Raw genomic sequence first — 20,058 nt, 5'->3', positions numbered from 1 at the left:
TTTGGGGAGTCAGGAAGTGAGTTATTTGTTGCCGGATTCCTCGTGTTTGATCAGCTGTTGTAGCTACTATATTTGTAACAAGTTTGTGGTCAGTGGTAACGCCAGGATGTTGATAGTGAGGAATTCAGTGATGATAATACAGTTGAAAGTCAAAGCAGGCTGGTTAGATTGTCTCTGTCTCTGATTGGAAATGGTCATTGCTTGGCATTTGTCCAGGTGTTGAGGTATTTGGAAATGGATTGCTTCAGAATCTAAAGAGTTGCAGATGTTGTTGAGTAGTGTGCAGTCATCAGTAAACATTTTTACTTCTGATCCTATGGAGGTCATTGTTAAAGTAATTGAGGATGGTTGGACCTCAGACACTAACTGAGAAACTTGAATGCAGATGTCCTGGCAAGGAAATGACGGACCTCCATGTGCGTACTTTTGTCTTAAGGGGTCAGGACTAAAATTTAAGCATCAGTTGTTCAGAACCTTGACAGATCTCATCCAGAGTAGCATGTTAATTGTTACCCTGCACCTTGGAAAATAGATATTGGAAGGGTTGCAGTGGACAGTCACTAGAATAAAACTTGATTGATATTCCCTTTAGGACAGGGAGCAGTTATCTCATTTGAGGTGTGTTATGGTGAGGAAGACAAATTTTCCCAAGGTGGAACAATCAAAGGAATACGTTTTTAAAGTTAGAGCGACATCATTCGAAAGTGAAATCTGGAACTGTAGAAATTTAGAATTGTTAGATTTCTGGGGTGTTGGAGTTGATTGGAACTTTCAAAAATGACGTGAATAGATTTTTGCCGAACACTTGAATATAGAAGCAAGCCATTGGATCCGACAGGCTTAACCAATGTTTGCTGGTTTTTGAAATTTATCTCGCATTTATTGCCTGTTCCTAACTGCCTAGAGGGCAACTGGGAGTCAACCACATTGCTGTTGGTGATGGTGCTATACGTAGTCCAGACCAGGTAAGAATGACAGATTAGTGAACCAGATGGGTTTTTAATGATCATTGACAGTGGTTACATGGTCACCATGAGACCAGCTTTTCATTTCAGATTTTATTGATTTCAAATTTCACCCTCGGCCATTGTGGGATTGAACCCATGGTCCCAGAACTTTGGCTTGGAATTCTGGCATGCCACTGCCTCCCCTTCTGTTTCTTTTGAAACTGAGGATCATGAAGGATTACAGGTGAAAGGTGGGAATTGCAGGTCAGTTAGGATCTAATGAAATAGTGTAAAGACCTCAAGGGCTGAATGGCTAATCCCCATGTTGGAATAGGGATAGATTGATGTCCTGGGTGAAGAGTTTGTGGCAAGAGGAAAAAGAACTACATGTGCCAAATGTTAAGCAGCTGAAAACACAGCATATGAAACAAGCTGTTGATTAGTACAGTTGAGGTGATGCAGTAGAATTGCGTGTCATTGGACAATTTCTATTTGATTATCAGTAAGCATGGACAGTGGCTGTCAACGAGAAATCGGGGAGAAGAGGTTAGAGAACATAAGAACCAACAGCAAGAGTTGGCCATCTAATCCTTCTGGCCCACGCCATCATTCAATAAGATCATGGCCAATCTTTTTGGAGCCTCAGTTCCACCTACCCATCCTCTCACCCTAACCCTTAATTCTTTCCTCCTTGATTCAGTCCTAAATCAGCTTCCCCTAATTTTGAGGTTATGCCGTCTTGTTCTCGTTCCACCCACCAGTGGAAACAACCTCCCTGCTTCTATCTTACATATTCCCTTCATAATTTTATATGTTTCTATAAGACCTCCCCAATTCTTCCAAATTACAATGAATATAATTCCAGTCTATTCTCAAGTCACCAAAGTAGAGATAAAGCCATGATTACTTCAGCGTTGATTTGAGTGGAAGGAACAGTGGACACAGAACGATAAATAATGGAGATCAATGAAAATTAGCATGCGATGGTCTTAAGGTAGGATGCTGCTCATTTAATAGTCTTCATGTATTCATCCCACTATTGATGTTATGTTCCAGATGAAATTTAGACTTTATCTGGTAGTTTTAAAGGTGCTGATCTCTAGCAATGGAACCTAAATATCTGGAATTGATGGGGGTTTAAAAAAAACTGACTAGGAACAGGTGTCATAATGGTACTGGACAATTAAGATAAAATGTCATTGTGTCCCAATTGTTTTATGTACAAAGGTGCATTTAAAGAAGGATAAATCCATTAAATATTGAGAAATGACTATTTTTAATAGAAGACTCAGTTTCCAGCTAAGTATTGAATAGAAAATACAAACACTCAACCAGTGGAGAAACTCGAATCCTACATTTTCTTTATTGACTTTTTAAAGTTAGTGTTAAACATCTTCATAGATATTCCTTTTTTGTCAAGTTACAGTCCTCAGCTTGCAGCATGACCCTCACTAAAACAAGTTGACATCATCCAATTAACTGCACTTTCCACAAGTGCAATTTAGCATGATTGGTATGGATTTCACTGGGTACAATGCTGGAGAAACTGCTGAAATTTTGTTATGGAAGTTAATTATTACAACTGGGCTGTGTGCGATTCTGTGCCGATCAACTGAATTATTGTATAATTTTACACTATTTAAAACATTAAATATTATTTGGCAATTTTCTCACCCTGTGTTCTTTACCTGCCATCTGCTCAATTGATTATGGGCCACACCATTTCACTCCAGTCAAATTCAGTCCAGCCCGGAGGGCTAGGAAGGGTGGGCACATTGTAGCTGTACTGCTGTCTACCTCGCTGTAGGTTAATGAACAGTATGCAGGCTACAAGCAAAATCAAACGAGAGTGGAAAAACAAACCTGGTGATTTTCACACAAGTGGAAGTTAGAAATGATTAAAACAGGCTGCTTTTCAAAGTGAGTTTTCACAAGGATGCCAATTGTCACAAAAATAGTTGAAAATGGGCAGGTATGTCTGCACTCAAGAGCCTCAAAAACAAAAACGAAAAACACCAAAAATAATAATGACAATGGTAGTAAATGAGACAGACTTAAATGGCAGACAGTGGTCAATAAATTACTCATGCTTCAGTTTATGATGTCAGATTTATTTTGTGAACTAGAGGTATTATTCTTTGTACATAGACTTTTCCCTTAGTCCTCCTCTGGTAAGATAAAGTTTAATAAAGGTGAGGCTCCCTCTTGTAACTCACCTAAGATCAGCCGACAGCATGTGTCATGACCGTGGAGCAGTATTGATGTTCTCATATGCATGCTGTTTTGACTATTAATTGAGATTTCTGTGCAATGTATATGAATTGCATTTTATCCAATACATCCTGTGCAGTTCTGTAACTGGCAGGCTATATAATGTTCGGGATCACATTACAGTTACTAGAGATTTCCAATCAAATGTACTGACGATTTTATGCATGCACTTCTGTGATAAGAAAACAGTTAAACTCAGAGAACACAGCCAGAGCAGACCTTACGGGGATTTACTGGACCGTATGACTCAATTTTCGATAAGAAACAGTCCAGGTTTGAATTCAGTGTTACTGTTGCACTGTTTGAAGGAAGGCTGTGTTCAATTCCAGTGTTTGACAAGGTAACAGTTTCCTCCTTTATAGGCATGCTGTGCTCAAGAGTCCTCTTCATTTTAAGAGAAATCTTTTCCAATTCGGTGGTTGTAACTTAGAATTTAAAAACTTTTCTTGAATGTTACTTATTCATTTTCTCTAGAAATATTGGTTTTTGGACAGGAACCAATGTTTAACGTTTAAACAGTGATGTATTCTGTTCAAAACACAGCTTGTAGCGTGCTACGCCCGACTCTTTATCTTCCTAAACTATTATAATATAGTGAATGACAGAGTGGACAGTGCCAAGAATCCAACACATCTCAGGGAGCTTGCAAATGCCATTCAGCATCTTTTGGTTTTTTGACACTTCTGAGGTAAGGCAATAATGAAGTGAGCTTCTGAATGATGAGTGAAAACAAAAACTGCTGACAGATGCAACCCAACCACTGGGTCAGTGCTGACAATTGCCACATCTCCGTATCTCCCTTTCTCACAGGCAAGGCTACTTGACCAATTAACAACAATAATCCAATCAAGTTTTCCACAGAACCAGACTGGGTTGTAGTAACCCTGGCTGCCACCTCACTACTCCAATGACACTATGACAATTGTCTTGTTGAAATGTGCTCACTTCATTTCAGATTGTTTGTTTATTTTTCAAGTTGGCACCAAGGAGAAATCATTTGATCTTTCTAAGGCCACAGTTAAAGATGTAACTTTTAATTGCTATGATGGCTTAGTTTTCTTTCTTCCAATACTCCCTCATTTCTTTAACCTCCAGTGTTTTCATAGTGCGTCGTGCATGAGGAACAGTTGCAGTGTCTATTCAGCATGACCTGGCCCATTCCATCAAATCACAGGCCCTCTTTAGAAGAAGGCACTCTTATTGCTGGACTTCATGGAAAGGAGGGACTGCTAATCATGTCAGTGATAAATATGGTCCTAGTGCCATAAAGGAAAACTGTAGCTAAAATGACAAACAGCAAGTAGTCCACCTTTCTGAAGTTAAGTGTAATGTTTCAGATGCTACAGGTAATAGCACAGTTCTCCCACCAGGAGTAAATGCACCACAGAGACAGACAGCTGCCTGTGTCTCGTAACAAACAATTTGGTCCAATCCAGTCAGCTTGTAGACACCACTCAAAACACTTCTCAATCACATTTTTAAAACCAGTCCAACATTAAAAGGCAAGTAATTAAACTAAGAAATAGATATGAATCATTTCATTGTACAAAGAACACTTCTACATTTGTCTTTTTAAAATGACCATTTGTCCAAAAAAAAACTTGTAACTAATATGATGATGCTGCTGTAAAATAGCCCATTGCCAGATCACAATATTGGTTGAGCACATTCATTCTCAACCAATTCAGACATCGTGTGGTCCCTAACATAGCAAGCAGACTAGGAAAACTATTGTCAGGCAGGATAGATTCTACATCAACTCTGGCTCTATCCCACAGCCTCTGATGTGCTAGTTAACATCTGCTTGGTACTATCTGTAAACAGGTAAATAATCAGCAACCAGATTACAGCAGCACTGCCTGAATGTGAAAAATTAAACAGGAATTCAAAATCATTCCATTGAACCAACCCCCATTGCAACTCTAAAATGCTGTAGCTTAAGAGATAGTAACCCAATGTTTTAGTAAATATATACATTAAACATATATATTTCATAAAATTGCAGTAGTAAAACATTTGTATATTATAATAATAAGTTAGGGTCTGTGTTGCCCAGCTTCAAGCATTAAGAAGGTCCTCAGCCATACAACCAATAGCATCAGGATTAGACAGGGGATCCAGGTCTGCAAACAGATTGAACCAAGCTGATTTGTCCTGTGTGTTGCCCTTAGCAGCTGCAAGGAAGGGGAAAGACTTAGTTACAAACACTTCCAAGTAACAAAAGCTAATCTTGTATCTGTGTACAGCTGTACAAGTGGCTGATATCAAAACAAGATCTCTGTACAGGTGCTGCCAGATCTGCTGGGGTTCTTCATTTTATTTCACACAGCAGGCAACTGGAACAGTAACTGAGGGGGCTGATTTGGCAACTGTGTTGTGCCAGCATAAACAAAGATTATTATACAGTAAATGAGACCTAGTCACTTTCAAATGCCTGAAGTAGGTTTACACAAAAGTACATAGTGTATGCAGACTTTCTACTTTCAAGGCGACTAATGGAAGTTCTGGAGTGTCAGTTTTGCTGAGCTCAGCTGCCAGCATCTCTCTTTTTGGCGTGATTCTGGCCCACAATATCAAACGTCAGAAATAAACGGATTTCACCAATAAAACTACTCTGGCACAATGAGATTCTTCACTGTTTTCCTCCCTTCACTGTGGGGCACTGACTCATATTGGTCTACAGTTCACAACTATTGCCTCTGAAGTGCTTAAGCTTGTCTCCTTGCAAGGGTATCTGGATTGGGAGTGCTGATGTTGTTCCCCTCAGGTGCTAAATCTAAACCTCTTCAATTGGAACCAGCCAAGTCTGGGACCCAAATGTGCCACCTTGAACTTAAAAAGCTCAGTATGATGTGATGGTGCTGCTGTTGCACTGAGGTGGACCAGGTCAGAAGTCATACGACACCAGGTTATCGCCCAACAGGTTTATTTGAAATCACAAGCTTTAAGAGCGCTGCTCTTTTGTCAGGACTCCCAATGCTTGTGATTTAAAATAAACCTGTTGGGCTATAACCTGGTGTTGTGTGACTTCTGAACTTGTCAATGACTTGCTGCTGGTGTTAATTGACATGACAGTGGTCTACCATGCCAATGATGTTTTTTTATTTCGCTGGGATCTAATTTATGTCCATACGAATTACAAGGAAATATGAAGCATTCTATTTTACTCCAGGTTACATACCTCTAGGTGGAACATTTGGTAGAGTCTTGTGGTTGGTTTCTGAAACCTTTGTCTCTAGGTGTGGGGCTAGAGGTGGTGCAGGCTGTTGTTTGGATACATCTGTCCAACCTCAAACAATAACAAAGCAGTATCAGAATAACACACTCAGATGCTGAACTAAAGGACTGATTGACAGTTTGTGGTATATGGGCTGTGGAAGGGATATTCAGTACTGCTTTCTACCCAGACTTTAGGCAGCATCCTTAGCTCCACATTTTATTATCTTGGATTCTCCAGCATCAGCAGTTTCCATTATCTCTGGGCATCAAGGAATATTTGTCTCCACAATGTGGCAATGGAGGCCATCATCTGCCTCTTTTTTTTAAAAAAAGTGCTTCACTCCACATGTCCTCCGTAGAAACAGGAATGATCAAAAAATGTTGGTTTGCTTGTGTCACACTTGACCTGATTACAGGAGAATGCTTTCTCTCAGGGAGTTGGGTATGACTGGAAAAGAGATCATCAGTGCATTTGTTAAAATAGAGGTGGGTTTACTGACTATGTTGCATCATTGCAGAGATCAGTGAGCAGCATTTTAGTGCATTATATCCGTTAGGGAAGGTTTGTAGTCATGGAGTTTGTAGGACAGGACGAGGGGATGGGATATTGTGGAAAGTATATGCTTTTGAAACTACAGCTCTATGGGACAAAAGCAGAATTTGAAGACCAGTGAGGAGGAAGAAATATGACTCACCAATGAAAGATCCTGTTGAGTCATGGCTGAGCTCGAAGAGCTGAGATGGCAGGAAACCAGTTGGTGTGTCTGTTGGTTTGGGTTCGACCATTCCAGTCACAGGTTCAAAGCTTTCAAATGTACTCTGCCAGTTGTGGCTGAAGTTAGTGGGTTGAGGGTTTAATAGGTCATTCAAAAAAGTTAATTCCTGTTTCTCCAGATTGTTGCTTTCTAACATGTCAGGCAGTAGATCCTTTGACACTGAAACACAAAAGGAGATGAGCAGTGATAACATGATGAATGATCTGAGCACTCATAGGGCATGTACCCAGTGGGAACTTGCCACTATCAGTGCATGTTGAATGACAATATAGCCAGCATGAAGATGACACATAGGAAAAACAGAAGCAGAGGTGGTAGTATTATGGAAACCATATTTATCAACTGCTGCAAACAAGTGGAAAGCCTTTACTTGTAGAGGGAACTAAGTAACCATCGGAATAGTCCAAGAATATGTAATGAGGCAAATTAATCAAAGATGGTGTGTATGTAACCAAACCAGGATGGTTCAAGTCCATCAACTCATCCAAATGATGAAATCCCTCTTGGATTTCCCCTGCTAATTTCTGTAACTTACCCCAGCACTTTCTGGGACTCCTGTTGACTCTAATTCAGGCCTACCCTTGCTACACTGGTGCTAGTTGTACCTTCCACATCCTAAACTCAGAGCGCATCCTGGAACATCTCCACCTTTTTCTCGTACTGTAATACTATCCTTTAAGGTTTCACCTTTGTAATCAAGCTTCTTATCCCCATACCTTATAAGTATGTCTTCTTTGCCTCAACATCAAACTTTTTGTACAACTGTTCCCAAGAAGCTCCATGGAACATTAATATTTTGTTGTCATAGAGACCAAAAAAAAGGACTTTTGGTGTTCATCCATGCGAATATGGGCATCCGGACATTCATCGGCCGTCCCACTTGCCTTCAAGAATATGTTGCCTCCTTGAACTAGTGCAATTCACAAAGTTAGAGAGAGTTCCAGAATTTTAACTCAGCAGTGATGAATGTGTGATTCTCTTCAGAACAGGACAGCATATGGCATGCAGGGGTGGTGTGCTCATGTTTCTGTTCCTCCAGGTGCCAACAGTCACAAGTTTGGAAGGTGGTGCCAAAGAAACCTTGGCAAGGTGCCACAGTGTATCTTAACTTTGTACACATTTGCAGACGGGGTGCACTAATAATGGAGCCTGTCAATGTTTAAGATGATGGCTAGATTATTAGTCACCAATGTTCTTTTGATCGCAGAACAAGGATGAGACACGAGTAGCACAAAACGGAACAGGCTTCAGTCAGAGTTTGGGTACAATGAAGCCAAGGAAGTAGAGGAATAAGCTTTAATTATTGTCATGCACTAGACAAACATACTAAATAGAAGACGATGGGGATAGGGTGAATGGTAATGGGCTGATGAACATATAGAACATAAATTATATTTGACCTAGTTCAATTTGTTGAAATTAATCAGTTAAGAGAATGGATGTTATCTGGACCAGCCATAGTCCTCTAGGAGTTATTCGATAAGAATCAACATAAATGATTACTGACAAAAATAAGGGCGCACAGAACTGGAGATTGCCTGCTGAATTGAGTCAGCTGTAGATGGAAATAATACAAGTGAATGATTGCCCAGGAATCTGTCTCCGGCCTCAATATTTTGCTATGTTAACGAAGGATTTGAAAGAAGGAAGATGAGGGTGTATATCCAGGACAGCTGATGATATTTTGAAGAACATACAGCTGTAGCTCAGTTAGTTCTACTCGGTCCTCAGAGTCAGAAAGTTATCCTTTCAACTTTCGTTCCATGCTTTGGGTACAGACACTAAGCTGACATTTGCTCCTCTGCAGTATTGGGCGAAGTGAGTGTTAAAGACTGATCCCAGCATCCTAGTTAACATTTATCTGTCAAACATTCACAAAACAAATTATCTGGTAATTATCACCTTTATTATCTATGTGGGAGTTTGTGGTGTTCAAGCTCGTTACCATGACTCCTAAATTACAATAGTTCCCACACCATTGTAATTAGTGGGATGGTGTTTTCCCGAAGTCTGAAGGGCCTGTGCTGTATTGTTCTTTGTACTTTGTTCGTTATTATAAGGAATAGGAAGTGAAGAGCAGTTATTGGACTGAAACATTGTCTTATTTCTCTCCACAGGTGCTGCCAGACCTGCTGAGATTTCCCAGCAATTTTTGTTTTTATTTAAAATTTCCAGCATCTGCGGTTCTTTTGCTTTTTTGGATACACCACTCTGCCCTCGCCTCAAAGTCAATAGTATAGACAGTAGATAATTGAGGCACAAGAACTGATCCTTGTGGCTGTCCACCTGTAAAATGCCCATTAATCCTGGCTGAGCCAATCTTGTATCCATGCTAAAACACTGCCCTCAATACTGTGAGCTGTCTTCTGCCTACCTTTTACATGGCACCTTATGGAATGCCATCTGAAAATCCAAATACACTAAATCAACTGTTCCTCTTTATCAAGTTGCTTGCTATTTTCTCGAAGAACTCTAGCAAATTTGTCAAATATGATATCCCTTTTGCCAAATCATGTTAACTATATTTGATTGATTTCCTCGAATTTGTCTTATTATTTCTTCCTTAATAAAGGACTCCAGCTTTATTTCCCCTAACAGTTAACTGGCCTATAGTCTCAAAGAACAAAGAAAATTCCAGCACAGGAACAAGCCCTTTAGCTCTTGAAGCCTGTACCGACATGCTGCTTGTCACAACTAAAACCCCTTACCCTTCTGGGGACTGTATCCCTCTATTCCCATCCTATTCATGTATTTGTCAAGATGCCCTTTAAAAGTCTCCATCATATCTGCTTTCACTAACACCCCTGGCAGCAAGTTCCAGGTACCCACCACCCTGTTTTTTAAAAAAAAAACCCTGCCTTGAACATCACCTTTAAACCTTGTGCCTCGCACCTTAAATTTATGCCACCTAGTAACTGATTCTGCCACCCCTGGGGAAAAAGCTTCTGACTGTCCACTCTGTCCATGCCCTTCATAACCTTTTCGACCTCTATCAGGTTGCCCCTGAATCTCCGTCATTCCAGTGAGAACAACCCAAGTATCTCCAACTTCTCCTCATAGCTAATGCCCTCCATACCAGGCAACATCCTGGTAAATCTTTTCTGTACCCTCGCCAAAGCCACCACATCCTTCTAGTAGTGTGGTGACCAGAATTGAACATAACATTCCAAAGGTTCTATAAAGCTGTAACATTACCTGCCAATCTTTATACTCAATGCCTTTAGCCGATGAACACAAGCATGCTGTATGCGTTGTTGACTGCCTTATCCACCTGCATTGCCACTTTCAGTGACTTGTGTACCTGTACACCCAGATCCCTCTGCCTATCAGTGCTCTTAAGGGTTCTGCCATTTATTGTATACTTTCCATCTGGATTAGATCTTCCAAAATGCATTACCTCACACTTCTCCGGATTAAACTCCATCTGCCATCACTGCCCAAGTCACCAACCAATCAATATCCTGCTGTAACCTCTGATGATCCTCATCACTATCCGCAATTTCACCAATCTTTGTGTCATCCACAAACTTACTAATCAAACCAGTTACATTTTCCTCCAAATCATTTATATGTTACAAATAGCAAACGTCCCAAACACTGATCCCTGAGGAACACTGCCAGTCACAGCCCTTCATTCAGAAACACACCCTTCCCTTTCAATGCTACCCTCCGTCTTCTGTGACCGAGCCAGTTTTTATCTGTTTTGCAAGCTCATCTCTGACCCCATGCAACTTTACCTTTTGAAAGTCCATGTAGACAACATCCACTGCCCAACCCCCATTGATCATCTTCATAACTTCCTCAAAAAACTCAATCAAGTTAGTGAGACGTAACCTCCCCTTCACAAAACCAAGTCGCCTCTTGCTAATATGCCCACTTATTTCCAAGTGGGAGAAAATCCTGTCTCAAAGAATCCTCTCCAATAATTTCCCTACCACTGATGTCAGGCTCACCGGCCTGAAATTAGCTGGATTATCGCTGCCACTCTTCTTCAACAAAGGAACAACACTGGCTATTCTCCAATTCTGTGGGACCTCCCGTGTAGCCGGTAAGGATACAAAGATTTCTCTCAAGGCCCCAGCAATTTCCTCCGTTGCCTCACTCAGTATTCTGGTGGTGTATCCCAACAGGCCCTGGGGACTTGTCTACCTTTAATGTTTTTCAAGACCCCCAATACATCCTCCCTTTTAATCTCAACATAACCCAAACTATCTACACATCTTTCCCCAGATTCATCACCCACCAAGTCCTTCTCTGTGGTGAATACTGACACAAAGTACTCATGAAATACCTCGCCCATCTCCTGTGGCTCCACACACAAATTCCCTCTCCCTGGCTACCTTTTTGCTGCTTATATATGTATAAAAAGCCTAGGGATTTTCCTTAATACTGCTGGCCAATGACTTGTCATGACCCCTTTTAGCCCTCCTGACTCCTTTGCTTAAGTTTCTTTTGATTCTCCTAGTATTGGACCCCTGCTTCATGTGTTCCCAGCTTCCTAGCCTTGCTTCCTTTTTCTTTTTGACTAGGCTGTCAATATCTCTTGTTATCCAAGGTGCCCTAAACTTGCCATGCTTATCCTTCATCCTCACAGGAATGTGCCAGTCCTGAGTTCCCAGCATTTTACACTTGAAAGCCTCCCACATACCAGATGTTGATTTGCCCTCAAACATCTGTCTCCAATCTACATTCTTCAGTTCCTGCCTAATATTGTTGTAATTATCCTTCCCCCAATTTAGCACTTTCACCTGATAACTGCACTTACCTTTATCCATCAGTACCTTAAAGCTTAATAAATTGCGATCACACTGTTCCCGAGCTACTCCCCTACTGAGATGCTGACCCCCTGGCCAAGCTCATTTCCCAATACAATGGTGCTGTTCTAGTTGGACTATCAACATACTGTTTCAAGAAGCCTCCTTGCAAACTCTGTAGTTCCTTTTCAGTCAATTCACCTTTGCTTTGGTTCCCTGACCAAAGTAAACTCTCCTGCCTTTCTATCTCCATCCCTTCTTGAACAGGAGCATCATACTGGAAAATCACTAACTGGAATCCAGAGTGTTCTGGAATATATTGACTAATAGCTCCACTACTTCTGTAGCCACATCCTTTAAAACCCTTGGGCACAGACCATTAGGTCCTGGTGACTTATCAAATACTCTGTCCCTTGAGATATAGGTTGCTACAAGATCTTTCCTCCCATTAGCACTTTCCTTATGTTATCTTTGGGTTTTTTAAAATGTCCTCCACTGTGAGGAGTGAAGCAAAATATTGGTTTAAATTATCTGCTATTTCCCTGTTCCCTGTTATTTGTCCGCATTTGCATCTTTCATTGTCCCACATTCACTTTGGTGACTCTCTTTTACGAACTCAGAAAAGCTCTTGCCGTTTGTTTTTATATTTTCTGCCAATTTACTTCCAATTTTCTACCATTTTATTTTAGTCATCTGCTGCTAGTTCATAAAGCATTCCCAATCCTGTAGCCTACCACGAGTTTTTGCCACGTCGTACGCCTTAGTTTTTGACTAGAGACTCTCCCAGACTCCCTTTGTTAACTATGGGTGGTTCATCCTTCTCATCAAATCCTCCTTTTTGACTGGAATCAGTGTAAATATCTGCCACTGTTTTTCCACTGACTTTTTCATTTGTCTATTTTCCCAGCTCACTTTAGACACTCTTCATATCTACCCTTATTTAAATTGAGGACAATGGCTTGAGACCCGACTCCCTCAAACTGAACTTGAAATTCTACCATTTTGTGATCACTACTCCCCAGAAGATCCTTAACTAAAAGATCTCTTGTTACACATTACTAGATGTAAACTAACTTGTTTCCAGGTAAGCTGGGAAATTTAAGAAGCAATTTATGACACAATCTCCAAATTCATCTTCCATGTTATGCTTGCCCATCTGATTTGTCCAGTCAACATACAGATTAAATTCACCCATTACAGAGCTTTTCTTACATGCCTCCATGATTTCCTAATTTATATTTTGTTCTGCAGCGTAGTAACTTATCAGGGGCCTATAGACAAATCCCACGTGACTTTTTTCCTTGCTATTCTTATTTCTATCCACACTGATTCCACATCACAATTTATCGCATTGTTACCACTACCATACCGATAGAATCTTCATTAACGAAGCTACCCCACCTCTTACTCCTTTTTGCCTATTCTTCACAAATGTCGAATATGGACTTAAGCAAGGCATTTGATAAGGTTCCCGACGGCAATGGACTTCAGCAAGGCATTAGAGCTTCCCCACAGCAGGCTCATTCATAAAGTCAGGAGGTATGGGATACACGGTGATTTGGCTGTCTGGATTCAGAATTGGTTGGCTGACAGGAGGGAGGGAGTGGTTGTCGGTAAGTATTCTGCCTGGAGGTCAGTGCTGAGTGGTGTCCCACAGGGCTCTGTTCTTGGGTCTCTGCTCTTTGTAGTTTTTATAAATGACTTGGATGAGGAAGTTGAGGGGTGAGTTAGTATGTTTGCTGATGACACAATGGTTGGAGATGCCGTTGATAGTATCGAGGGCTATTGCAGGCTTCAGCAAGACATTGACAGTATGCAGAGCTGGGCTGAGAAGTGGCAGATGGAGTTCAACCTGGATAAATGCAAAGTGATGCATTTTGGAAGGTCAAACATAAATGCTGAATATAGGATTAAAGGCAGGATTCTTGGCAGTGTTGAGCAACAGCGGGATCTTGGTGTTCAAATGCATAGCTCCCTCCAAGTTGCCACCCAACTGGATAAGGTTGTTAAGTAGGCTTATGGTGTTTTGGCTTTCATTAACAGGGGGATTGAATTTAAGAGCTGAGAGGTCTTATGGTGTTTTGGCTTTCATTAACAGGGGGATCGAATTTAAGAGTTGAGAGGTTTTGCTGCAGCTCTACAAAACCCTGGTGAGACTACACTTGGAATATTGTGTCCATTTCTGGTCGCCCTATTATAGGAATGACGTGGAGGCTTTGGAGAGGGTGCAAAGGAGGTTTACCAGGATGTTGCCTGGACTGGAGGGCTTGTCTTACGAGGAGAGGTTGACTGAGCTCGGTCTTTTCTCAGTGGAGAGAAGGAGGAAGAGAGGTGACCTGATCGAGGTGTACAAAGTAATGAGAGGCATGGATAGAGTCGAGAGCCAGAGACTTTTCCCCAGGGCAGGACTGACTGCCACGAGGGGTCATAGTTTTAAGGTGTTAGGAGGGAGGTATGGAGGAGACGTCAGAGGGAGGTTCTTTGACCAGAGAGTTGTGAGCGCATGGAGTAGTTTGCCAGTGGTAGTCGTGGAAGCAGAGTCATTAGTGACATTTAAGCGACTGCTGGACATGCACATGGACAGCAGTGAATTGAGGGGAACGTTATTTTGGTTATTTTACTTTTGGATTAGGATTAATCCACGGCACAACATCGTGGGCCGAAGGGCCTGCACTGTCCTGTACTTTTCTGTGTTCTCCTTCATCTCAAGTTCTCAATCTTGGTTATCCTATACTACAACTCCATATTGGCTCCTAAGTCACATTTGTTTATTTCTATTTGTGTTGTCCCCTCATCTATCTTGTTATTGCTTATTCTGGTTCTAATTTCTGCTGCAGTCTTCTGCATGTATTTTCTACCTCTTCCTGTTACGTTTTAATCCTGATCTTGATCGTCTGTTCATTACCCTACACCCCTGTTCTCTCCTGATTTTTACAACTTCCTTTCAGTTGAATTGAATTAGTTGGAGGGGAGAGTCAGAGTGAGGTAATGAGTGTATTCCAGAGGGAGGAAGTGTGGCTCATCCTAAACTGCTGCAGTGAACTTTGGAAAGCAATTAGTGTTACTTAATCATCTTTCTTTTCTTTAATTGTGAATTTTGCTGTAGCTTCACTGCTCAAAATGATCATTCCTCCTGGAAAGGAGCATGATGTCATTTAACTAACCAATAATCAAGGCTAGTGACTAATTGCTTTCCTAAGTTCACTGGTGGAATCATTCTTTAAGCGGCAGTTTAAGATGATCCACTACCATATTCACACAGTAAGGATAAGCAGTGCACATACCCTGAGAATAATTACTGCTTTAAATAAATTGGGGATTGATGATCTGTACAGTCTATAATTACAAGACTTCATGATGCCAGACAGAAATACACCCAACAGTCCAAGATGGGTTTAAAGGTAGGACCAGAGGTAAACTTGCAGAATAGGGAGTCTGGTCAGCCAGCTTAGAAGCTAACCAATGAATGGCAATTAAGTGCCCACTTTGGGGCAGACTGGGGATGTCACTGGGATTTTACTGGACCTGTCAGGATCGCTTCCTGAACTGACACCCACCAAATGGCTGGAGGCGGTCTTCAAGCACACATTGGCTGGTAGCAACTATGCCTCCTCTTCCCAACCTTCAAACATAACAATTTCCTGCCATTCAGAGACTAAAATGGCAACGTTCCATTTATTATGTTTCAAACCAAAGCCTGTCAGTAACAGTCTATTGCTGTGGAGTCAGGTGCACTATTTATTTTGTGCAGGAGAGAGGGCAGTAGCAGAGAGAGTGGGAGGGAAATAGAAACCAATACAGTTGTAATTTCTTTGTTAGGTCTGATTGCTGGTTTATGGCATCTCATTCCAAAGCCTATCCATCATCTACACTGCATAAGAAAGGAGCGTGATGCAATACTGTCCCCTTACTTGGATGGGTGCAGTTCCAAAAACACGCAAACCTTGACACCATCCAGGACAAAGCAGCCTGCTTGACTGGCACATGCACAAACATCTATTCCCTCCAACACCTACGTTGGGCAGCAGCAGTGTGTGCTACCTCTAAGATGCACTGCGGAAATTCACCAAAGATCCTTAAATGGCACCTTCCAAACCTATGAGCACTTCCATCAAGCACAGCAGAGACATGGGAACACCAGCAACTGCACGTTTCCCTCCAGTCTGCTCACCATCCTGCTTTGGAACTATATTGCTGTTCCTTCAGCATCACTGTGTCAAAATCCTGGAATTCCCTCCGTAAGGGTGTTGTGGGAAAAGCTGCAGCAGTTCAAGAAAGCAGCTCAGCACCACTTTCTCAAGAGTAGCTAGGAATGGGCAATAAATGCTGGCCAGCCAACGATGCCCACATCCCACGAATGAATTAAATAAAGTGATCGTGCCCAACAGTAATGTCAACAGATGGTAGACTATAACAAGGGGGGGAGCTGGAGAAAAAACGCAATTACAGCCATGTGCCCAGCAGGAAACAGCCTTGGACTATAGCTGTTTCCACCCACAAGAGACTGCATGTACGTTTGGTACATTTAACTTCATCGGTCAGAACAGCGAGTGTAGGATTTGCGATATCATGTTGCGGATATACAGGACATTAGTGAGGCCACTTTTAGAATACTGCTTACAATTCCGATTGCTCTTCTACAAGAATAATGTTAAACTTGAAAGGGTGCAGAAAAGATTGACAAGGATGTTGCCGGGATTGAAAGTCTTAAGTTACACAGAGAAGCTGCATAGCTGGAAGAATGACCGTATAGAGGTTTATAAAATTGTGAGGAATGTGGATAGGGTGAATGGCTGAAGGCCTTTTCCCTATATTGGGGGAGTCCAAAACTAGAGGGTATAAGGTGAGAGGGGAAAGATTTACAGAGGACTGGACAGTAACCTTTTCACACAGAGGGTGGTGCATGTATGGAATAAACTGCCAGAAGAAGTGGTGGAGCTTGGTACCATTACAATATTTAAAAGGCATGTGGATGTGTATTTGAATAGGAACGGTTGGGACGGATATGGGCCAAATGCTGGCAAATGGAACTAGGTCAGATTGGGATGTCTGGTCAGTGTAGACAAGCTAGATCAAAGGGTCTGTTCGGGGATCTAAAAACCTTACCGCTTGGCAGGAACTGGGGCTCAAAAAGGACTGCTTCCTAGCTCATATAGTTCAGCCATTTGCTCATACATTTAGTCATCAAAGAGACAGAAAATATTTCCTGTGACAAGCGAATTATTCAATCAATCCAATCCTGCTCACTTAAACCACAACTGGAATATAAGGAACACGAGTAGACAACCATTCAGCCTAAGAAGACTGCTCTACAATTCAATACTATTACAGCTGATCTTGGGCTTCAACTCTACCATCCTACCATCTCCTCATCTCCCTTGATTCCCCAAAGAGACCAAAATGTTTTCTATCCCCACCCTAAATATATTAAGTAATGGAGAATTTACAACTTTGTGCGGGAGAAAGTTCACAATCTTCAGAACATAAATGATCAGCCCCTTTGTTTAAAAAAAAATCACAGCCAATTATTGACATGGCCAGCATTTATTGCCTGTCCTTAACTACCTAGAGGGCACGTCAGCCAGAATCACAGAATTCATACAGAATGGAAACAGGCCATTCAGCCCAACAAGTCCATTACAACTTCCAAAGAGCATCCCACCCAGACCCACCTCTCTACCCTATCCCTGTAACCCTGCACTTCCCATGGCTAACCCACCTAACCTACACATCCCTCACACCATGGGTAATTTAGCATGGCCAATGCACCCAAACTGCACATCTACGGGCTGTCGGAGAAAACCAGAGCACCCACAGGAATCCCATGCAGTCATGGGGAGAATGTGCAAACTCCATGCACAGTTACCTGAGGCTAGAATTGAACCCAGAACCCTGGTGCTGTGAAGCAGCAGTGCTGACCACTGAGCCACCCTGCCGACCTGGTCAAGGCAACAGTTTCCTTCCCTGAAGAACATTTGGTATCATTACACATTGAATTCCAGGTTTTTACTGGATTCAAATTTCAACATCTGCCATGGTGGGATTTGAACCTGAATCCTCAGAACATTACCTGGATTAATTGTCTCGCCATAATAGCACCAGGCCACTACTAAATTCTTATCTCAAGTTTCAAATATCCCAAACAGGGAAACAATCTCTACTTCAATGTTGTGGCCATTTCGGAGACATGGATAGAGCAGGGACAGGAATGGTTGTTGCAGGTTCCGGGAATTAGATGTTTCAGTAAGAACAGAGAAGATGGTAAAAGGGGCAGAGGTGTGGCATTGTTGGTCAAGGACAGTATTACAGTTGCAGAAAGGATGCTTGGGGACTCGTCAACTGAGGTAGTATGGGCTGAGGTTAGAAACAGGAAAGGAGAGGTCACCCTGTTGGGAGTTTTCCATAGGCCTCCGAATAGTTCCAGAGATGTAGAGGAAAGGATAGCAAAGATGATTCTCGATAGGAGTGAGAGAGACAGGGTAGTTGTCATGGGGGACTTCAATTTTCCAGATATTGACTGGGAACACTATAGTTCGAGTACTATAGATGGGTCAGTTTTTGTCCAGAGTGTGCAGGAGGGCTTCCTGACACAGTATGTACATAGGCCAGCAAGGAGCGAAGCCACATTAGATTTGGTACTGGGTAATGAGCCCAGCCAGTTGTTTGATTTGGAAGTAGGTGAGCACTTTGGTGATAGCGATCACAATTCTGTTATGTTTACTTCAGTGATGGAAAGGGATAGGTGTATACCACTGGGCAAGAGTTATAGCTGGGGGAAAGGCAATTACAATGAGATTAGGCAAGATTTAGGGAGCATAGGATGGGGAAGGAAACTGCAGGGGATGGGCACATTAGAAATATGGAGCTTATTCAAGGAAAAGCTCCTGTGTGTCCTATATAACTATGTACCTGTCAGGCAGGGAGGAAGCTGTAGAGTGCGGGAGCCGTGGTTTACGAAGCAGGTGGAATCTCTGGTCAAGAGGAAGAAGGCGGCTTATGTTAGGATGAGATGTGAAGGCTCAGGGCACTTGAGGGCTACGAGATAGCCAGGAAAGACCTAAAGAGAGAGCTCAGGAGGAGACAGGAGAAGTTGTTGGCGGATAGGATCAGGGTAAACCCTAAGGCTTTCTATAGGTATTTAAGGAATAAAAGAATGACAAAAGTAAGATTAGGCCCAACCAAGGATAGTAGTGGTAAGTTGTGTGTGGAGTCAGATGAGATAGGGGAAGCACTAAATGAATATTTTTCAACAGTATTCACTCTAGAAAACGACAATGTTGTCGAGGAGAATACTGAGATACAGACTACTAGACTAGGTGGGATTGAGGTTCACACGGAAGAGGTATTAGAAATCCTTCAGAAGGTGAAGATAGATAAGTCCCCTGGGCCGGATGGGATTTATCCTCGGATCCTCTGGGAAGCCAGGGAGGAGATTGCCAAGCCTTTGGCATTGATCTTTAACTCGTCATTGTCTACAGGAATAGTGCCAGATGACTGGAGGATAGCAAATGTGGTTCCCCTGTTCAAGAAGGGGAGTAGAGACAACCCTGATAATTATAGACCAGTGAGCCTTACCTCAGTTGTTGGTAAAGTGTTGGAAAAGGTTATAAGGGATAGGATTTATAATCATCTAGAAAAGAATAAATTGATTAGGGATAGTCAGCACGGTTTTGTGAAGGGAAGGTCGTGCCTCACAAACCTTACTGAGTTCTTTGAGAAGGTGACCAAACATGTAGATGAGAGTAAAGCGGTTGATGTCATGTATATGGATTTCAGCAAGGCGTTCGATAAGGTTCCCCACAATAGGCTATTGTACAAAATGCGGAGGAATGGAATTGTGGGAGATATAGCAGTTTGGATCGGAAATTGGCCTGCTGAAAGAAGACAGAGGGTGGTAGTTGATGGGAAATGTTCATCCTGGAGACCAGTTACTAGTGGTGTACCACAAGGGTCGGTGTTGGGTCCACTGCTGTTTGTCATTTTTATAAATGACCTGGATGAGGGCGTAGAAGGATGGGTTAGTAAATTTGCAGACGACACTAAGGTCGGTGGAGTTGTGGATAGTGACAAAGGATGCTGTAGGTTGCAGAG

At 42.0% G+C, this 20,058-nt stretch overlaps 1 protein-coding gene across 3 annotated transcripts in view; it reads right to left on the bottom strand.

The window, feature by feature from the left end:
• Positions 1–2,291: 2,291 nt before the first annotated feature.
• LOC125453942 (islet cell autoantigen 1-like protein) overlaps positions 2,292–20,058 on the bottom strand; it is a 94,680-nt gene continuing 76,913 nt past the window's right edge. For 2 of the 3 annotated variants that reach the window (XM_059647026.1, XM_059647024.1), the window contains 3 exons: positions 7,133–7,372; positions 6,400–6,507; positions 2,292–5,392 (listed from right to left, as the gene is read on the bottom strand). In XM_059647026.1, coding sequence (XP_059503009.1) covers positions 5,277–5,392; positions 6,400–6,507; positions 7,133–7,372 — 464 coding nt within the window. In that variant the 3' untranslated portion in view covers positions 2,292–5,276. The remainder of the gene's footprint in view (positions 5,393–6,399; positions 6,508–7,132; positions 7,373–20,058) is intronic. The other variant, XM_059647025.1, reaches the window with a different exon arrangement.

This window comes from Stegostoma tigrinum, chromosome 7 (genome assembly GCF_030684315.1).
Source record: "Stegostoma tigrinum isolate sSteTig4 chromosome 7, sSteTig4.hap1, whole genome shotgun sequence".
Lineage (NCBI taxonomy): Eukaryota > Metazoa > Chordata > Chondrichthyes > Orectolobiformes > Stegostomatidae > Stegostoma > Stegostoma tigrinum.
This window is presented reverse-complemented; position numbering and strand designations above follow the sequence as displayed.